At 37.9% G+C, this 18607-nt stretch overlaps 2 protein-coding genes across 3 annotated transcripts in view; one reads left to right on the forward strand and one right to left on the reverse strand.

Annotated features, from left to right (window-relative positions):
* The window catches only part of LOC122399858 (transcription factor SPT20 homolog), a 39528-nt gene extending 26344 nt beyond the window's left edge, over positions 1 to 13184 (forward strand). Inside the window, exons 1-5 of one of the 2 annotated variants that reach the window (XM_043400887.1) lie at positions 2665 to 3373; positions 3498 to 4125; positions 4646 to 4812; positions 5804 to 6368; positions 12006 to 13184. In XM_043400887.1, coding sequence (XP_043256822.1) covers positions 3293 to 3373; positions 3498 to 4125; positions 4646 to 4812; positions 5804 to 6368; positions 12006 to 12115 — 1551 coding nt within the window. In that variant the 5' untranslated portion in view covers positions 2665 to 3292 and the 3' untranslated portion in view covers positions 12116 to 13184. Of the gene's footprint in view, positions 1 to 2664; positions 3374 to 3497; positions 4126 to 4645; positions 4813 to 5803; positions 6369 to 12005 lie in introns of those variants that run through there. The other variant, XM_043400886.1, reaches the window with a different exon arrangement.
* Positions 13185 to 14869: 1685 nt separating this feature from the next.
* On the reverse strand, positions 14870 to 16989 carry LOC122400033 (RNA transcription, translation and transport factor protein). Its single transcript, XM_043401229.1, has 4 exons — positions 16831 to 16989; positions 16226 to 16447; positions 15872 to 15973; positions 14870 to 15607 (listed from the first exon to the last, which is right to left on the reverse strand). Exons 1-4 carry the CDS (start codon positions 16889 to 16891, stop codon positions 15243 to 15245), a joined length of 750 nt encoding a protein of 249 aa, XP_043257164.1. The 5' UTR covers positions 16892 to 16989; the 3' UTR covers positions 14870 to 15242.
* Positions 16990 to 18607: the final 1618 nt, after the last annotated feature.

Raw genomic sequence — 18607 nt, forward strand, 5'->3', positions numbered from 1 at the left:
CACTTCTCTCAAGACTTGATTGTCACCTTGTCCCATCAACCGCAATCTGATTGGGAAGTCTTCTGCCGCAAGAAGAATTAGGATCACCGTCCACACAGTCCACCCTTTCTGTCGGAGCCCTTCAATCCCTCCGAGATGACCCCTCCAAGATCCGAGATCTTCAATGAATTCAGTTCCTCGCATCTTGGGCATGTACGACCCGTTAAACAGATAGAAGAAGAAGGAAAATTTTACGCAGGAAAATTTCTTCATAAGAAAAGTTTTTGAAGGAAAATGTCTTTATAAGGAAAGGTTTTTGAACTCACATTAGGTTAGGTTCGTCAGCACTATCACTGTCATTGTCTGAAGCACTGCTTTCATGTGAGGTGGGCTCTTCTTCCCAATCTCCAGTAGATTCTACGTCGCTACCCGACGTGCAGTTGTTATCGCTGTCTGACGTGGTTACATCAGGTTGCCCAGGATTGAAGGGATACCTTCTTGCGAATCTTTTCAGAATTTTGGCTGCAGTTTCCTCCTCTGATTTCGTCTCCTGAGTTGTGGACGAAGAATTTTTCTCCTATGCTTCGGTGGCAACTCCCGCAGAGGTGATCGGGCCCTGACCTTTCTGAGCAAACGTGTATGTGTGTCAGCCTGGTCAGGCCGATGTTCAGAGCGCACCGGGAGCAGATTGTCCTCCCTGCTAGCCGGGTGTAGCTCATCCGGATACACCGGTATCGAATCGTTCCCAGGTGGGAACCTTCCATAGCTCTGTGGCTAATTAACTCGTCCACTCCCCTGGGAGTAGGGACGATTTCTTCCTTTAGGTACGTTACAGATTTGATTGTTCCAACACTCTCATGGTGCACTCCCTGCACTGGATGGCTTGCTGGGCTACTGCTATAGACTTTCGGCAAAGGCTGCAGTTTCCTCCTCTGATTCCGTCTCCTGGTTTGTGGATGAAGAACCTCTCTCCTGTGTTGGGTGCTGTCTCGGCACAGGTGCAGCAGATGACCCACTCCTTGAATGTGTTCTCGTCCAGGGTGGTGTAGTACGCAGCCTTGACGCAGAGCTTGGTCTTTAGGAAGGCTGTGATTAGCTGCAGGCAGTGACTTCTGCTGCGGCGGTTGACCCGCCCGTAGTCTAGGCACATGCTGACTAGTTGAGAGCTGCGTTCGCGATGCCTTTCTTCCCTCTAGGTAGTCTTTGGTTCCGGGGAAGAGAGTGGTATGTTTTAACGTTATTGTGTACACGGCCGCATGTGGCTGGTCCAGAGATCTATATGCCTTAAGCTTATTACAATGTACAACCTTGAACTTATTACTAATACGAATTCTAACATTATCTTTAGAGAGCACATCCACCACCTCGTATGGCCCTAGCCTATCGTGGTACACGGATTTCATTTTACATCTGACTTTGAATTTACAACGGATGCGAGCGTTAATTCTTTCGCGAATTCCTAAGTAATATACAGTATTGTCTCTCTATAGCCGCGCGTGTCGGGACCGGGCGCACGCAACTTGAGAGACGAGTAGTCTATTCGGCTTTCTTTGATTTGACGCTCGAGCGTTCAAGGGGGATGGGGCTCGTCGACTTTTCTTCGGCTTTCTGTTTGATATCCGATACCCGATGTCGCGGCGCGGTGATTACAAACGAAGTAGTGGGGATAGCTTCGCGTCTATAGAGAATCCGAAAACGCGCGGCTATAGAGAGACAATACTGTACATTGCTGACGGCTTCCTTACCGGCATTGACTTTGCACAGATTCTTGTGCGGAAAATTGGCGTGGTCGTTGGTCGACATAGTAGATGCACAATTATTATTATGATTATCATCCCGTTCATTCGGGGAATTCGAGGCGACGGTGCCTATTAAACTTTCACCACTCGGTGACCAAGATATGGAATTATGACAACGCGTGTCGGATATAGAACTGGAATTAGCGTTCTCGGATATAGCATTGGAGTTAGTCTCTTTAGAGATAGTATTGGAGTTCGATGTATGTATCAAGAATCGTTTCTCGTCCACGATATAGCCGAGCGTTGAGCCCCGAGAGCGTCGCTTCTATAGAGACAATACTGTATTGCGTTGCCTCGTAAACTTGTTTTGTTAACAAATATAATACAAACTAAATCCGTTTTATTCAGAACTAACTATATTAGAATTCATATATTCTATAGATGTTATTGATCGCTATTACCGACCGAGGTAGAGAACGAGACGTGACCATTTATAATTATATTAATTGTAAAGAATTTATGAGAGCGAGTACCTTCGAAACAATTTGATGAAATCACATTAAGCGGGTATAAAAAATGAGAGTGAAAAACAAACGAGAACTAGAGTCACTACGGTCGCTTATTTTCTAACAATAACACGCGAGTACGCTCGCGATAGGGAAGATGGCCGGTGAGCTTGGTCACCACGAGGCGTCGATGCGCGCGCATATCAATCATGAGCAGATGCCTTGTTTCGGTGGTGGGCGCATCTTTCTTCCAGCTGATAAGCGCGACTAATTTACAAAAGAACTAGACTAAACAGAAGTATGTAAATATTACAACACTCCGCACACCTTGTCAAGCACTCCGTGTTTAATCTAACTGTATTGTAATATTCGAATGTTAGCTGAACCTGACGTAATAACGAATTCGGGCGAATTAAACGGGGTCTAATTCGACTGTCATAATGAAGAAATTATTCAAATCGATTGATTTAAAATTTCAGTAATAATTTCCTTTTGAAAATTGGTAAAATCGCGAACGAATGAATGCGAGTTCTCTTGGAATTTGGTGAATTCTTTTTCCAATCGTTTTCACGGTCTCTCCATCAACGATCATCGTAACAACGAAGTTTTAAATCCACTGTTAAAAGTGGTTTTCCACTTGGTTATCAGATTGTTGAAAGTCGATCGAGGGTTGTATGTATAGTAACCGAGGGGTCCGAGCGCTTGCGAGAGCGCGATCCCTCTGGTGGCGAGCATGAGAAGCGACGCCACATTACCCGTATCAGATTATTTGTTCTCTCTTTGCGAGAGCGTTACGTACACGATCTTTTATGTCCGGAATGCCCTATAAGGCTCGGTGTCTTTTGTTTCAGTTTTTACAAAACGTATGAAACTTGTTTATCTTTGGAATTCTATAACTGAGTACGAAGTAGTTTGCCGTAACTTTTTTTTGTCTTAACCCTTACTATTTGTACAATTTTAGCTATAACTTTGTACTTTTTTTTTTTTTTTACAAATCATCACAAACGTTATAGGACAAATAGAGATTACATTTTTATTTGTAAATTGAATATTTTTATTATTTTTTATATGCATTATTTATTGCTTTTAATTATGTACGAACTCGGTTCAGTTGTAAGCAAAAAAATATTGGCCAGAAAAGTAATTTTGGTAGGTATGAGTTATGGGGGTAGCATTAGACTGCTTCCGAGTACATATACGATGCTAGACCTTGGTGGGATAGCACTACCGTAGAGGTTCCTTGTGTAGCGGCGACCCACCCTATTTTTTACAGTACAATCAGCAAGGAGCTTTCCAAAGTTCGCAACCTTCGCCTAATCAGCAGAGCAATTATAAGCCAGGAGGTGTACAAAATTCGCAGCCGTTCAAGCCGCAAACCCCGCAAATACAACAGATACAATCAAGAAATTTGCAACAAGGAAAACCTCAGCAACAACAACAACAACAGCAACAACAGCAGCAGCAGCAGCAGCAGCAACAACAGCAACAGCCGCCGCAACAGCAAATGAAACAACCTCCACAATCTATTACAAGTTCACCTCAGATTCAACCTCCGTCCCAGTCACAACCTCAGTCTATCCCTCAGTCTCAATCACAACCTCAAACTCAGCTTCAATCTCAATCTCAAACTCAAGGTCAACCCCAACGGTTGAAGCCAATTTTGAAACAGGTCTCTTTCCACATTTCGCAACAACCCGCGCCAGTAGCTCCACAAACTACTTCTGCTCCACCTTCTCAACCGCCGGTCCCTGCTCCGACGCTCCCTCTGGCAACTAACAATATCCCTACGCCTCCAGTAAGTAATAACACCGCTGAGGCAAAAAATGATAACGAAACGTCCGACGTTACCGAGATGGAAGTGCAAGATCAGCAACCAAGATGGAGACGTAAAACACCCGGATGTAAGTATTACCATTATTTGTACCCTGATTATTTAAACGAAAAAATTACTCTCGAATCGCATTACTTTTGTCAAAAACATTAGGCAGAAAGTAACGACGTATTTTTAAAAAAAGCATAAAAAAATGTACATATTTAACACTTTACCGACCGGTAGCGGTTGATTAATCGGCTATCGGTCTGTAAGCGTTGGTCGGTAAAAAAGTTGATTAATACGCTATCGGTCGGTAAGTGTTGGTCGGTAAAAAAAGTCGATTAATAGGCTATCGGTCGGTAATGTGTTAAGTAATATGCAATGTTTCTTATCTGACGTATCGAAATTGCTCGATGACTAAAATGATGACAATTCACTGCGCAAATTTGAAGATTAAAGCAATTATCATGTGATCCAGTAATTTACTGTTGAGGCTATGTCAGTTTTAATCACCATTGTGAACATTTATATACTGATATTGTTTAAGGATAAAATTAGTAAATGATTCTCGTGGCTCTGTACGTTTAAAAGAAAATGTATGGGTTTAGTTAGGGTAAATAAGAGACTGAAGCGACTTCGTTTGAACCAACGATTGAGGAAAACATTACAGCCAAAGAATGCGATCATGGTACTGAACGAAATGAGAGCCGGTGTGCAATTTACATTTCCCGAGACTCAAGGAATGCCGAACTCTCTTTATTTGGTTCATGCAGAGGTATTTAAAAATAGCTTCCTCGTTCACGAGCTACTAAAATGCTATTAGGTGTACAAACGAATAATCAAATTTTTTCTGAATTTTTTTCTCGAAAATGTGCAGGATTTCGGGGGTATGTCTATTCGCCAAGAATGATCGCAATTGACCCTCGCAGCCGAAAATAATTTTTCCAGAACGATTTGAAATTTTTGAATTTAATTGTTAATAACTTTTTAATGAAGCCTCCATCAACAAATTGGTATTTTTGATTTTCGTCTTATTTTGGCTTCATTCAAATTTTTCCCAGCGTTGGTCGAGCGCTTGTGAGAACGCGACCCCTCTGGTGGCGAGCATGGGAGGTGACGCCACATACGATACAACACCTTCACCGAGAAAGGAACAAATCGATTCGCGTGCTCTTGCAGCATTTTTCGCTTGTTAGAATTCGTAAAGATTGCAGTGTCAGATATGTATCTGTTGCCATTTTCGACTCTGCTGAATTGAATACTTTTGAAGGTTATGTTGGGCCTTTCACTAAACTATCTTTTGTTTTAACTAGCTATATGTCAACACTATATGACCCCAAAAGAGCGGGGAAATCTATTGACTTTAACCCTTTGCACTCCGAATTGTATTCAATGCTTTTAAGAGTTTTATTTGAAATTTACCTGTTAAAACAAGTGTTTTATTTACACTGTTGTTGTATTTTGTAATTTTCAAGTGTATGATATCTGTTTGGTTTGGACTTGAGAAAATGTCGAGTGGGACTTGACGAAGGAGATCCTAAGATAAAAATTGATGTCGAGTCGTACTCGACATAGGAGTGCAAAGGGTTAAACTTGATTTTATAACTGCTTAAGATAATTTGGATTATTCATTTGTACACCTAATATTAAAATTTTGAAATTATTTTATTGTTTAAATCATATTCTATTTGCATAAATATAACTTGTTCTCTGAATGTAACATAAATGTAATTAAATTGTTATTAATATGTTGTAAATAAAAACAGCTAGATGGGAAAACTTTTGTTGGACAAGGATTATCGAAGCCACTTGCTCGACAAAATGCTGCTGAAAATGCATTAAAAGCATTGCTACTCGAAAAAATGACAGCGGTATCGATGAAAGCACGTATCGATGCTGAAACAGATGGACAGACTAATCAAACCACGGAAACTGCCATTGCTTCATTAAAGGATACTACGAATGAAGAAGCTGGAACACCAATGGACACTACTACTGACGAAAATGATGAAATCCCATGGAGTTCTTTGGCTAGTTTTGCATTGTATAAACTTTTCCTTGAATGGCATAATCAAGGAACATCGGTTCCAGTTCCAAGACCAGGATTACCATCGCCTGTCAAAGGAATTAAAAGAGAAATCTCTGCCGAGGCTCCAAAAACTCCAGTACAAAAAGAACTCCCACCGAATGCCACAAACATACATCCTGTTATGTTATTGAACCAAATGAGACCAGGTTTAACATACACGGAATTAAATCGTGTTGGTAATCCACCTAACACAATGTTTACTCTTGCTGTAGAGATCGATGGTATTGAATATACAGGAACAGGTAATATAACATACATTTATCGTTTGAAAGCTGACTTTTAGATTAAAATTTTGCAAATTTAAATTAATATTGAAGCAAACTAAGAATGAAGATTAATAAGCGTACTGTTCATAAATAATTCCATTCTGAGACATATGTTATGACACATATGTTGGCAAGAAAGTAATTTTGGTTTCGTAATGGGAAATGAAACTCATTTTTGTTACACAAAGAAAAACTGAATTAAGTGCGATTTAATAAAATTAATAAAATCAAATATTGACTTGTTGCGTTAAGTAAATCTTTTTCAATTCGAGCTTCTTTGCGAGCCCAAGACATTTCATGTGATTTTCAATTATGTACGATACATAATTCTCTGCAATCTTCCGAATAGCTCGATAATTCTCTTTAGTTATGGCTTTGATTTGGTCATCATCAATTTAAACAGGTCGACCAGAACGTGGGTCCTCTTTAAGTGAAAAATTTTCAAAACGCAATTTTTTAAACCAATTCTGACACGTACGTTTCGTTACACAATCAACACCATAAACTTCTGATGTCTCTTTGTAAGCCTCAGCAGCTTTTCTTTCTAGAAATGTTCATTTCTATATTCTATATGTTAAAATAACCTGGAGTAACCTAACCTAAATGTGACTGATATCAAATACCACAAGGAAGAGAACATAACACTGGGGGAATTTTTTTTTTATTAACGACAGCTAAGCCTCAGGCTCATGTGTCCATTTGAAAGTCCTTCGAAACAATTACAACGCCCTCTATGCGTGACGATCGAAAATATTTTCTTGCCAACCCAATGCAATACAAAATGCGATCAAGATTAATTACTTTTACATGCATTTTGCATCTTAAAAATAAAAGATTGTATTTTAAGGATTGATTTATGAACATACGGCTTTAATTTTTGAATGTTTCATAGAAATTGTTTACATGTACAATTCTGCCCGCTATTGTCTACGAATTTGAAAGAAAATTTTACAGCCGATCTCGTTCAAAGTTGTGTTCGAGCCAGTGTGTTGGACATTCGTGGGAATTTTGGTCATGCGCACTGGAGCAAAAAATTTTCTCTTAATCTACATGAGTAAAGCTAGAGGAATACGTAGGTGATCCTCGATAAGTTAATTTTTGTGCGATTGGCGAGCATTTGAAGTAGAAAGTTCAATTTTGTACAAAACATGGGAATTCCTGTTGGGTTTTTTTTATTGTAATTTTTACATCGCACCTCGCTTACAAAACGCTTCTTCTTTTTTCCAATCGCGCACACATTTTTTTCCTTCTCACCAATCATACCAACTCATCATTCATACCAACCCAGCAAAAGCTAGATATTTTCACACCCTTCCTCAATTCAAATCGCAACGATGAGAATTGCTAATCAAGCATTTGCAAGTTGTCTCTATGTTTTATAAACAGCTTTGACACCAGTGATTTTGTTAATATGTCCCGCAGTGTTTTTGTTCGTCTCTATATAATCTAGAATTATGAAACCCCCATTAACTAAATCCTTGATATAGTGATACTTAATATCTATGTGCTTGCTCCGCTTGCTGTTTTCGTAGTTCCTTGCAATATTGATCGCTCCTTGATTGTCGACAAGCAGTGTTGCATCTATTTCCTTTTTGCACCTTCTCTACAGCAATTCCTTTTAATGATATTAGCTCGGCAGAGATTAGAGCAGCAGCAACATATTCGGCTTCTGTCGATGACAGGGCAACGCTTTGCTGCTTTCTTGATATCCAATGTATCAAATGGTTATTGGAAAAAATTGCCCCTCCTGTCGTACTTTTTCTGTCTATTATATCTCCTCCCCAGTCGGTGTCTGAAAAGGCAACTAGACTGTATGAGTTAGTTTTTACATACCTTAAGCATTTATTCTTCGTTCCTTTCAGATATCTGAGTATTCTCTTTGCCGCATTCCATGTAGTTTGACTCGGTTTGTCAAGAAACCTGCTCAGATATGACACTGCAAATGTAATATCAGGCCTCGAACCCATTGAAATGTACATTAGACCTCCTATTAACTCTCGGTAAGGTACATTTGCTGCGCATTCGTTCCCTTCTGCTCGAAAGTTTGCTTCCATAGGAGTTGAGGCCTCCTTTCATTGCTCCATTCCAAAGTTTGTCAACATTTTGTTGATTAGAGTTTCTTGAGAGATCTTGATTGTATTCTCATCTCTAAATATTTGCATTCCGAGAAAATTTTTGATTTCTCCCAAAACTTTTGTGTGAAATTCTAATTTCAATGGCTGTATTATCTGATTGATTGCTGTTCCCGTTATCAATATGTCGTCTACATATACCAACATTATTGTTCTGCCTTTTGTGTACAGACAGAAGTCACTCTTGGATCTGTTGAATCCGTGTTTAATGGCAAAGTCATTAAACGTCTTGTTCCAGCATTTTGGTGCTTCTTTGAGACCGTACAATGCTCTTTTAAGTTTGAGCACCGTTCCTTTCTCTTCGTTTAAACCTTGAGGTGGTTTGATATATACCTCCGATTGAAGTCGTCCATTTAGAAATGCTGTTGGTATATCCATTTGATTTATTTTCCAGCCATTTTGTAGAGCGATCGAAAACAGCATCCTCACTGTCGAGAGTCTAGCTACCGGTGCGTACATAGACTCCTCTTCATGTAGTTGGTATCCTTTAGCGACCAACCTTGCCTTTTTGATACCTTGTTCTTTGGTTCTGAATATCCACTTTGTATCGATAGCTTGAACTCCTTTGGGCAGCATTGTTTTTCCCCAAGTTCCCAGCTTTTTGTGAACTTCTAGCTCTTTGTCTATTGCTATTTTCCATTCTTCTTGTTGTACTGCTTCATTGTAAGTTTTGGGATCGGCGTTGGCCAATAAACAGTAACTCATATACACCTGATAGTCTTTTAAGTGACTAGGTGCTTTCCTAGCTCTTCTTGTTCTGTTTGTATTCTGTGGTAATTCTTCATTCTTCTCTTCGTCATTCTCTTCTTCTTCAGTAATGTTTTCTTTTTCTTCATCCGGTTTATTCTCTTCTCCCAGTTGTTCATTTTTCTTTTCTTCTTGCTGTATTTCTTCATCTATTCTTATTGTTTCTTTTTTCAGTTGATTTTTCCTTTCATCAAACTTTACGTCTCTCACTGAGATAATCTTGTCCGTCGATGGGACCCACACTCTATATCCATTATCGCAATATCCTACCATTCTTCCTTCTACTGCTCTGTTTTCAAGTTTTCCTGTTTTTGGTAATATGTATGACCATGTTTTGCATCGGAATACTCTTATTTTTCCTAAATTCAAATGACCATACCATCTTTTGGCTGGTATGTCTTCTTTGAGAGCACTTGTAGGAGATCTGTTCAACAGAAATGCAGCTGTCCTTGTTGCTTCTCCCCATAGATTCCTCGGTAGATCATTTCCTGACATCATTGCTCTGGCTTTGTCCAGTAACGTTCTGTTCATCCTCTCGCTTACCCCACTCTGTTGTGGTGTGTAAGGGATGGTACTTTGTATCCTTATTCCTTTAAGATTACAGAAATTTTTTAATTCAACATTTAGGAACTCTTTTCCATTATCACAGCGTATTTTGTACACTTTGTTTCCAAATTGTGCTTTGATTCTTTGTACATAGTTTTTTATATTATTAACTGCTTCATCTTTGCATTTTAACAAGTACACTGTTGTGAAGTGAGTATAATCGTCGATAATTGTCTGAAAGTATCTCTCACCATTGATGGTCGGTGGATTTATTGGTCCACAAAGGTCAGTGTGGAGCTATTCACCAGTCCTGCGTGATCGAGGATATTGACAACTCATAAATGGCACTCTTGTGAACTTACCCTCTGTGCATGTTTCACAATCATTCTCATCCACTGGTAATTCCATTATCTTCATTACTTTTCTATTCAGGTGACCCATTCTTCTATGCCATAATGATGAATCGTTCTCCGCTCCATATGCTACGTTCCTCTCATTTCTTATTTTGAACGTCATTGTGTATATTTTCCCTTCCTTCTTTGTAACCAAACTCACGTTCTTACCTTTTATTTTTGTTATGTCTTCGTCGAAGGTGATGGTGAAGCCTCGTTTTGTCAATTGGTTCACTGACAGCAGATTGTGACTTAAATTTTTTACGATAAGAGCTTCTAAGCATATTCTTTTTCCTTTATATAATAGCAACAGTTTTCCTTTTTTCTTTGCTTTTAATATATCATCATTTGCTGTTCATATTAAGATTTCTTGAGAAATCATTTCCACGGATTTCATATTTTTCTCTAATTCTTCGTTTACTAGATGCTCAGTGGCACCCGAGTCAATGACAAATGTCACTGTTTTTTCTTCGCACTTTGTTTCCAAACATATATTATTTTCATTCATTGCTAGAAACGTTATATCAACATTATGTGAAACCATCTTTGCGTGACTTGGTTTGCCTCTTTGACTGAAACGCGTTTTTCCTCCTCTGCTTTCATACTTGTTTTCTCTGTGTTTGTTGGGACACTCATAGCTTTTGTGACCCTTTTTTTCCACGCCCGAAACATACCAGGAAACTTGTTTCATTTTCCACGACTGTTGCAGATACATCTTCCCTTTTCAGTTCATATTCTAGCAGTCTAGTCTTCACGAAATCCAAAGTAACACTTGTCTGCATCGTTTCAATAGCGGTGACTACATTGTCGTAACTGGCTGGTACCGTTATTAGCAAACGACACACTTTGTCATCTTCCTCGATTTTTCTTCCTGAGGCTGATTCGAGATCTCTTATCAATGAGTCGAATTTAACGAAATGTTGTTCCATTTTTTCATTTTCTTTTAGCTTTAATGATAATAATTTCTTTTTTATGTATATTTTAGTGAATACACTTTTCCTTCCAAAGACATTCTGTAATGCGTTTATCATATCACTTGCATGTTCTTTGTCTTTCACATATTCTAAGTGCTTATCAGTTATGCACTGTATTATGATGGCTTTAGCTACACTATCATCTTTAGTGTAAGTGGCACCTGTGGGATCAGGATCTTCCACGACTTTTCTTACCCCTCTTTCTTCCAATATTGCCAGCACCCTAAATTTCCAGTTCGAGAAATGTTCTCCATCGAACAGTGGCAAATATTTAGTAGTTGTTTGTAACATTTTTGCTTTCGTGTATTTTTACGATAACGATATAATCTTACTTTTCCTTTTCTGACGACACGTGGGTACTGGGCCCATAACCTCTCTTGGGTTTTTTTTTATTGTAATTTTTACATCGCACCTCGCTTACAAAACGCTTCTTCTTTTTTCCAATCGCGCACACATTTTTTTCCTTCTCACCAATCATACCAACTCATCATTCATACCAACTCATCATTCATACCAACCCAGCAAAAGCTAGATATTTTCACTATTCCCAACACGCGCCTCTTTTTGCGCTGAAGATACATCTATGGTAGCTGTGACGTCGGCTTACGTATGCGCAGAAAGGAATCCCACGAGGGAAAATTTCAGTGCGCATGACCAAAATCCCCACAATGTCCATCATTGGGGTCCGACATCGAAGAATCAGTGGGGATAGCGAGGGACGCTAAAGTGGGCAAAAGCGCGGACGCCAAAGCGGGCAGTACTGTAATAGACACGTTCATCTAATTTTTATTATCTTCTTACCAAAACTGCACGTTGTTACAGCAAAAAACAAAAAGGACGCCAAGAAGATAGCAGCGAAGTCTGCGCTCCTGGCTTTATACGATTTAAGCTATCCCGATGAAAAGACAATGCAAGATCAACTGATAGCTTAAATGTCCATTCATGTCCAACGTTAACGTTTGTAATCCGTGCAAAATTGTGCTAATAAAACATAATTATATGTTTCAATTTTATTACTTCGATTCATACACTATGCGAATTCTAAAGATTGTACCATTTGCAATAATAATGTAAGAATGAATTTCCCGTCGATATACAGTAAAAGTTGAATATATGCCCAAAAATTGAGACCTCCAAGCTAAACGTTCATGATGATGATTCTTGAAACGAAACCTGGACGTGATTCGTAAGTTGTTGATCGGTTCTATCCTTCCTAATTATTGGGGGGATCCCCCTTGGAGCCAGTGAAACATAAAAAAAAAACGATATGAGCTGGGATATGCCAGTGACGATTTGTATAGAGAACCAATGCTTTTTCTCTCTCGTTCGTACTCACTCGCTGTCCTTTTTTCTTTGGTTATCGACTACGGCCATCGGCAAAAGATAAAGGCAACTCCGAGGCTCGATGATACCGCGGTGTATAAATATCTGCTGATTTCGAATTTCGTCTCTGCTGTACGAAAGACGAACATGCCAACACCGGAGTGATGCCAATCTTAAGAATCATTACTGTAATTATAGAAACATTTCGAGTCGAGTGTCGAACGTAGAAAAGGACAACGAGTAAAAAATGGGGGAATTCCCCTTAGTAAGCGGGGATGAACACACCAGGCATTTATTCTGTAGATCAGTTCGGACATAAATGCAACGTTCACTGTATATAGAATTGATCTATATGTGCACGACTATATATGCTAATTAAATACCCGTTATATCGTGAAAGGCTTACCAAAGTATTCTTTCATATAAATTTATTCAATGTTATAACACATACGAATAGGCAATTTCATAAAGCGTACGGCAACAGAGGTATACTGTATCAAAGTGATCATTGTAATTCTTTTATTAAAGCAATTGTATGTTTTTATATATGTATTTCATTTGTATCTACAATAAAGTGACATCTTAGTATTGATCATTACACATCGATTAAATTGTAAAATTGTTTCATTATTATTAATTTATTCTGAACACACGGCAACTACCACTAATCATTACCATCGATAGATACTTTCGACTTACAATGCTTACAAATAAATACTAATGCTTGTAAACATTTGAACAACATTAATGTCATTAAAAATATTGTGAAATAATAAATATACCATTGCAGTATTAAATACTTTTACTTTTTACGTACAAATTCAACAAACAGAACGTCTTTTCAGCGTTCGGCTTCAATGAAAACACATGAAATATGCACTTGGCAGATGTTAAATAAATTTTATACAAGATGCATCAGCAATCATAGTATAATCAAAAAAGATCATTGCTCTCATAAATGTTGAAAATATAGAACGAAATTTTCTTTTACACGAAACTAGTACTAGTAGAACGCTAAAAACAGTTATTAAATATATTCATTCTACAATGCTAAATAAGCTTTTTAAAAATGAAAAAGAAATTTCGTATAAAAATTGAAAAGGAGCAGGTAAGTAAATTTTTCGGCGAAATTAAAAAATTTCAAATAATTTAGGAAATATCTATTTTAAATCGAATCCCTAACGTCACAGTCGCGGCAACGAACTGCAACGTTCAATCACAATCCTGCGTCTACGATCGCTACGTTAGGCAGATTGTCCTTTTGTGGGAAAATCTCAAGTCGCTATGACCAGATTTTCCATAAATAAATGTCCGTAAATTTGGTTCGATTACGAGGAGAAAGATCGGCTTATACTCTTTGGAGTTCGTACGAAAATTGGAGCGAGATCGTCACACGGTCCGCTCTCGATCGCCGACGGCTCACGAATGAATCGTGACGACGTGACGGCCGCGGCTGGGCTCCGTCGCGCAGGCGCAGAACCGGGTAGCGACGCGCCGCGTTTCGGCTCTCGATCTCTTTTCAATTCATCATTTCTCTCTCTCTCTCTCTCGGCACTAACAACACAATTCCTGGAATTTGTTCTAAGAACCGAGATTTCCAGCGAAGCTAGCTAGCAAAAACACGTAAATGGCCGCGGTATACTAATCTGATTTTAGAGGTTATATCGTGAAAGGATCATAGGGCAGGTTCCCTCGAAATATCCCAGAATCTTTTTGAGTACAACTTAGGTTTTTCCAAACCATTCGGGCATATCTATTAACACTCGTGAGTGTTACGATTTCGAGTGACGACACAGTGCTAATAGTTAATACCTGAAGAATAGTTGATCATACATGAGTACCTCTCGTCTGAGAGTGCACAGTATGGCTCAGCAAACCCCTGCTTTCGGAGGGTTCAATATACATAATAGAAGAAACAGAAAGTTCTGAAAAAATCAAACCTATGCAATCCTATGTATTAGCAAGAATGAGTAATGCTTATCCCAGTAAAGAAGCTACTATTATAACAAACAGTATAGATGGCTTGCTATAACTATCTGTGCTATACAGAAAATAACTCGAAAGCAAGCAATTTGATTCATATCTCGAATGTCTAACGACCACATACATATGTGTATACCTCGACAATAAACAGTCAGTTAACCAACTCCTGTGACAACATACCATTATAACAGTCTTACTATTGTAAAGAGTTGTCTAACCGACTCTTTTAAGGGTTAATAAACATTATTATCAAAATATGTTCGTACCTGATCATTTATAGATATGTACAGATACATTTTATCATATTCTATATATTACAAAGATATATTCTTAACAATTATTAATACTTAATTAGTACAATGAATAAAAATTACGTTGTGGCAAACTTGTATACATTGCTATCTGTGTAAAAGCGTTCTTCCCACAGACGACCGAAGAGAACAAAAGAACAAGCTCTACAAATTTTTGTTTCTTTGTTAATCTGGACTAGAACAAATTAGAATTTAGCTCTACTTGGTCAGTGAAATATGCAAGATCATTTTGTAAGAATATGTATGCGTGAATTTTTTATTAAAGGATACTAGAACTCGGTTTAAACGATTCCGTAGAATACAAATAGAAAGAGTTTAATTTATTAAGAGCGGATACAGAAAGTATCTTTCCTTCCAGAGATTCCGTTTCCCACATTTGAAATTTCTGTATTTTTATAGTTTCCCGAACTTCTGGTCGACTATTCATTTACCTGTCGATCACTTATCTTCCAACCTTTCCTAACTTAGTGTCCGTCTTAGGATTGGCGGTGATGCTTTGCACACGAACGATCACTTCATTGATCTTCGTTTGAAGATTCCTGATGTCTTGAATATAAAGAAGGGCAAGGATCTTGGCTGCATTCTCCAACGCAGGGTTGTTCAATTGGAAACCAGGAGCGATGTTCATCACAGGGAACGGTTTGCCTCGTAGTATTTTCGAATTTGGATTTTGCACGCACTCAGGATTTAATCTCCTTTGCACCAGTTTACTGCAGGCTTTTAACCTCAGCAGATGATCCAGGTGGTTTGGAATTCGTAGTAACTTCGCCACCGAGTAAGTTCCTTGTTTGAACTCTTTACTGTCGACTGAATGATTGCAAAATGGTCAGAATGGTAACATATACATAGAGAAATTATAATATTGCTATTGACTATCCTGAAACTTGAATCGAGCTATCTTTTAAATTGCATTTTAAAAATAAAGATTATATAAATAAGTAAACAAAATAAGAAAGATTTTCCATACCTACAGTTATATGAATTGTTTTCATTTTTAGAAAAAGTAGTAATTAAAATTTAATACGAGGCACTAGGTTTTTAAGAATCATTGTAATATTTGCATATACTCACAGTCCAAATTATCGAGTGGATTCTTAGATATAAGGCGGGGCACCAGCGTTTCGTTTTTCATTTTTATTTTCATCTCTTTCACATTTTCAGAATATTCCTCACCTAAATCACAATTTCGAACTTATTTTCTCATAGACAACGATCACAATATATTAAATGTTGTCATTAAACGACTGTATATCAATACGATAAAAACATTCCTTTATGTTTTCTTAGGAAATAATTATTTCTTATTAACTTAAGAAAACATTTCTAAAGCTAAATATTTTAAAACTAGATATTATATAATTTTCTTTTTAACTTCCATTATTCTATCTTAAAATATTTAAATATAAATATCGTGCGTGATCTTACTATTATTTTCTGCTTCCAACCAAACAGCATATCCAATCAGCCATTCTAGTTGGGCCAAAGAATTACCAGAAATCGGGCAGTCAAGATCCTTACAGTATTGTGAAAAAACGTTAGGCCAATTTTCATTTTTTATATCGCGCAACTGTTTCCGATCTTGTATATTGTATTGACGTATTTTTTGGTCTTCTAACCAAACTGTTACTTTACGAAAGTGTTGCGTATCTGTAATATTTAAAATGTAAATCACTAATTGATTAAATATTATAGTAAGATAAGCATATAAGTATTTATGCGATGAAATTAAAATTACACAAATATGATAGAGTGAATCTTAAGTTATTAGAAATATAGTAAATTTTGATGGCGAGTATGAAAATATTGTAAGAAAATAATAATGTCCCGAAGTCATTAGTTCCAATAAAATTTTATCTTTGTAATTGCATTTGCAAAAGTATAACATGTAATGATCAAAAATTATTTCAAAGTATGATGAAATAATTAAAATTTTTTGTTATCTATCGTTAAAAACAAATATGTTTCGGAATATGTTAGAATCTATTGATAGATTAAAACTACTTAATGAAATTTATACTAAAAAAACAAACCGTTTATATTAACTTTGTCACATTCTACATAACCAAGGGCTTTCAGTCTTCTCTTAAACATGATACCTCCTCGAAACTATCAAAAGTATCTAAAATTTTCGAAAGAAATCTACGTTTGATAAAAAATTCATTCAACCGTCAATAAACGTTGCCGTATTAAACTACATGCAAAGAGCAGGTACAATAAGAGATGCCAGTTATAGCCTAAGTTAGACTGGCCAACGCAAACGCCTCTACAGTGTAGAGTCTACACTATTTTCAACGCTCCTATAGGGAGCATAAAGTAATTCCCTAGTTACTCCCGCAGATGGCGCAGTTAGCGCCGATGCCAACCGTCGGGACACTTTTCCCTATATCGTGTATAGTTAGTTACTAGATAGTAAGTAACTAGATCGCGGATATCGTTCTTAAATATTTCCAAATGTTATATTCAAGTTGATTAAGCACGCGTAGGATTAAGAAATATAGATTTTATACCTTTGTAGCGAGCTATCGGCAGAGTGTGATAAGCAAACAAAAGAATGTTATCTACATCCGGCTGTCACGTCTGTATCGTAAACTCACCGATCTGAACGCGGCCGTTAAGAAAGTTTACAATACTCGACTTTCCTGGCTTGACTTGCTCGCGTTGAATTCCATACAACAGTAGTATGTATTATAATACGCGAATTTGTTTGAATCTCGCTCGCTTGAATCGCGGACTCGATGGTGATTAATCCAGTTCCAATAAATTCCCGTCGCGGCGCTATGTGTATTAAACCCGAATTCACGCGATAATAAGAGATGCCAGTTATAGCGTAAGTTGAACTGTCCAACGCAAACGCCTCTACAGTGTAGAGTCTACACTATTTTCAACGTACTGTAAAGTCCTATATAGAGAGCATAAAGTAACTCCCTAGTTACTCTCGCAGATGGCGCAGTTAGCGCCGATGCCAACCGTCGGGACCCTTTTCGCTATATCGTGTATAGTTAGTTACTAGATAGTAAGTAACTAGATCGCGGATATCGTTCTTAAATATTTCCAAATGTTATATTCAAGTTGATTAAGCACGCGTAGGATTAAGAAATATAGATTTTATACCTTTGTAGCGAGCTATCGGCAGAGTGTGATAAGCAAACAAAAGAATGTTATCTACATCCGGCTGTCACGTCTGTATCGTAAACTCACCGATCTGAACGCGGCCGTTAAGAAAGTTTGCAATACTCGATTTTCCTGGCTTGACTTGCTCGCGTTGAATTCCATACAATAGTAGTATGTATTATAATACGCGAATTTGTTTGAATCTCGCTCGCTTGAATCGCGGATTCGATGGTGATTAATCCAGTTCCAATAAATTCCCGTCGCGGCGCTATGTGTACTAAACCCGAATTCACGCGATAATAAGAGATGCCAGTTATAGCGTAAGTTGAACTGTCCAACGCAAACGCCTCTACAGTGTAGAGTCTACGCTATTTTCAACGTACTGTAAAGTCCTATATAGGGAGCATAAAGTAACTCCCTAGTTACTCCCGCAGATGGCGCAGTTAGCGCCGATGCCAACCGTCGGGACCCTTTTCCCTATATCGTGTATAGTTAGTTACTAGATAGTAAGTAACTAGATCGCGGATATCGTTCTTAAATATTTCCAAATGTTATATTCAAGTTGATTAAGCACGCGTAGGATTAAGAAATATAGATTTTATACCTTTGTAGCGAGCTATCGGCAGAGTGTGATAAGCAAACAAAAGAATGTTATCTACATCCGGCTGTCACGTCTGTATCGTAAACTCACCGATC

This window comes from Colletes gigas, unplaced genomic scaffold (assembly GCF_013123115.1).
Source record: "Colletes gigas isolate AHSC1104 unplaced genomic scaffold, ASM1312311v1 Colletes_gigas_Sc00015, whole genome shotgun sequence".
Taxonomy (NCBI): domain Eukaryota; kingdom Metazoa; phylum Arthropoda; class Insecta; order Hymenoptera; family Colletidae; genus Colletes; species Colletes gigas.

What these genes read in the sequence shown, in the direction of transcription:
- LOC122400033 (XM_043401229.1), bottom strand. Translation starts at nt 16,891, where the DNA reads ATGTTTAAGAGAAGACTGAAAGCCCTTGGTTATGTAGAATGTGACAAA. An exon ending in TGACAAAGTTAATATAAACG is followed by an intron (nt 16,448 to 16,830) that starts GTTTGTTTTTTT and finishes TAAATATTACAG; the next exon opens with ATACGCAACACTTTCGTAAA. An exon ending in TCCACTCGATAATTTGGACT is followed by an intron (nt 15,608 to 15,871) that starts GTGAGTATATGC and finishes GCAATCATTCAG; the next exon opens with TCGACAGTAAAGAGTTCAAA.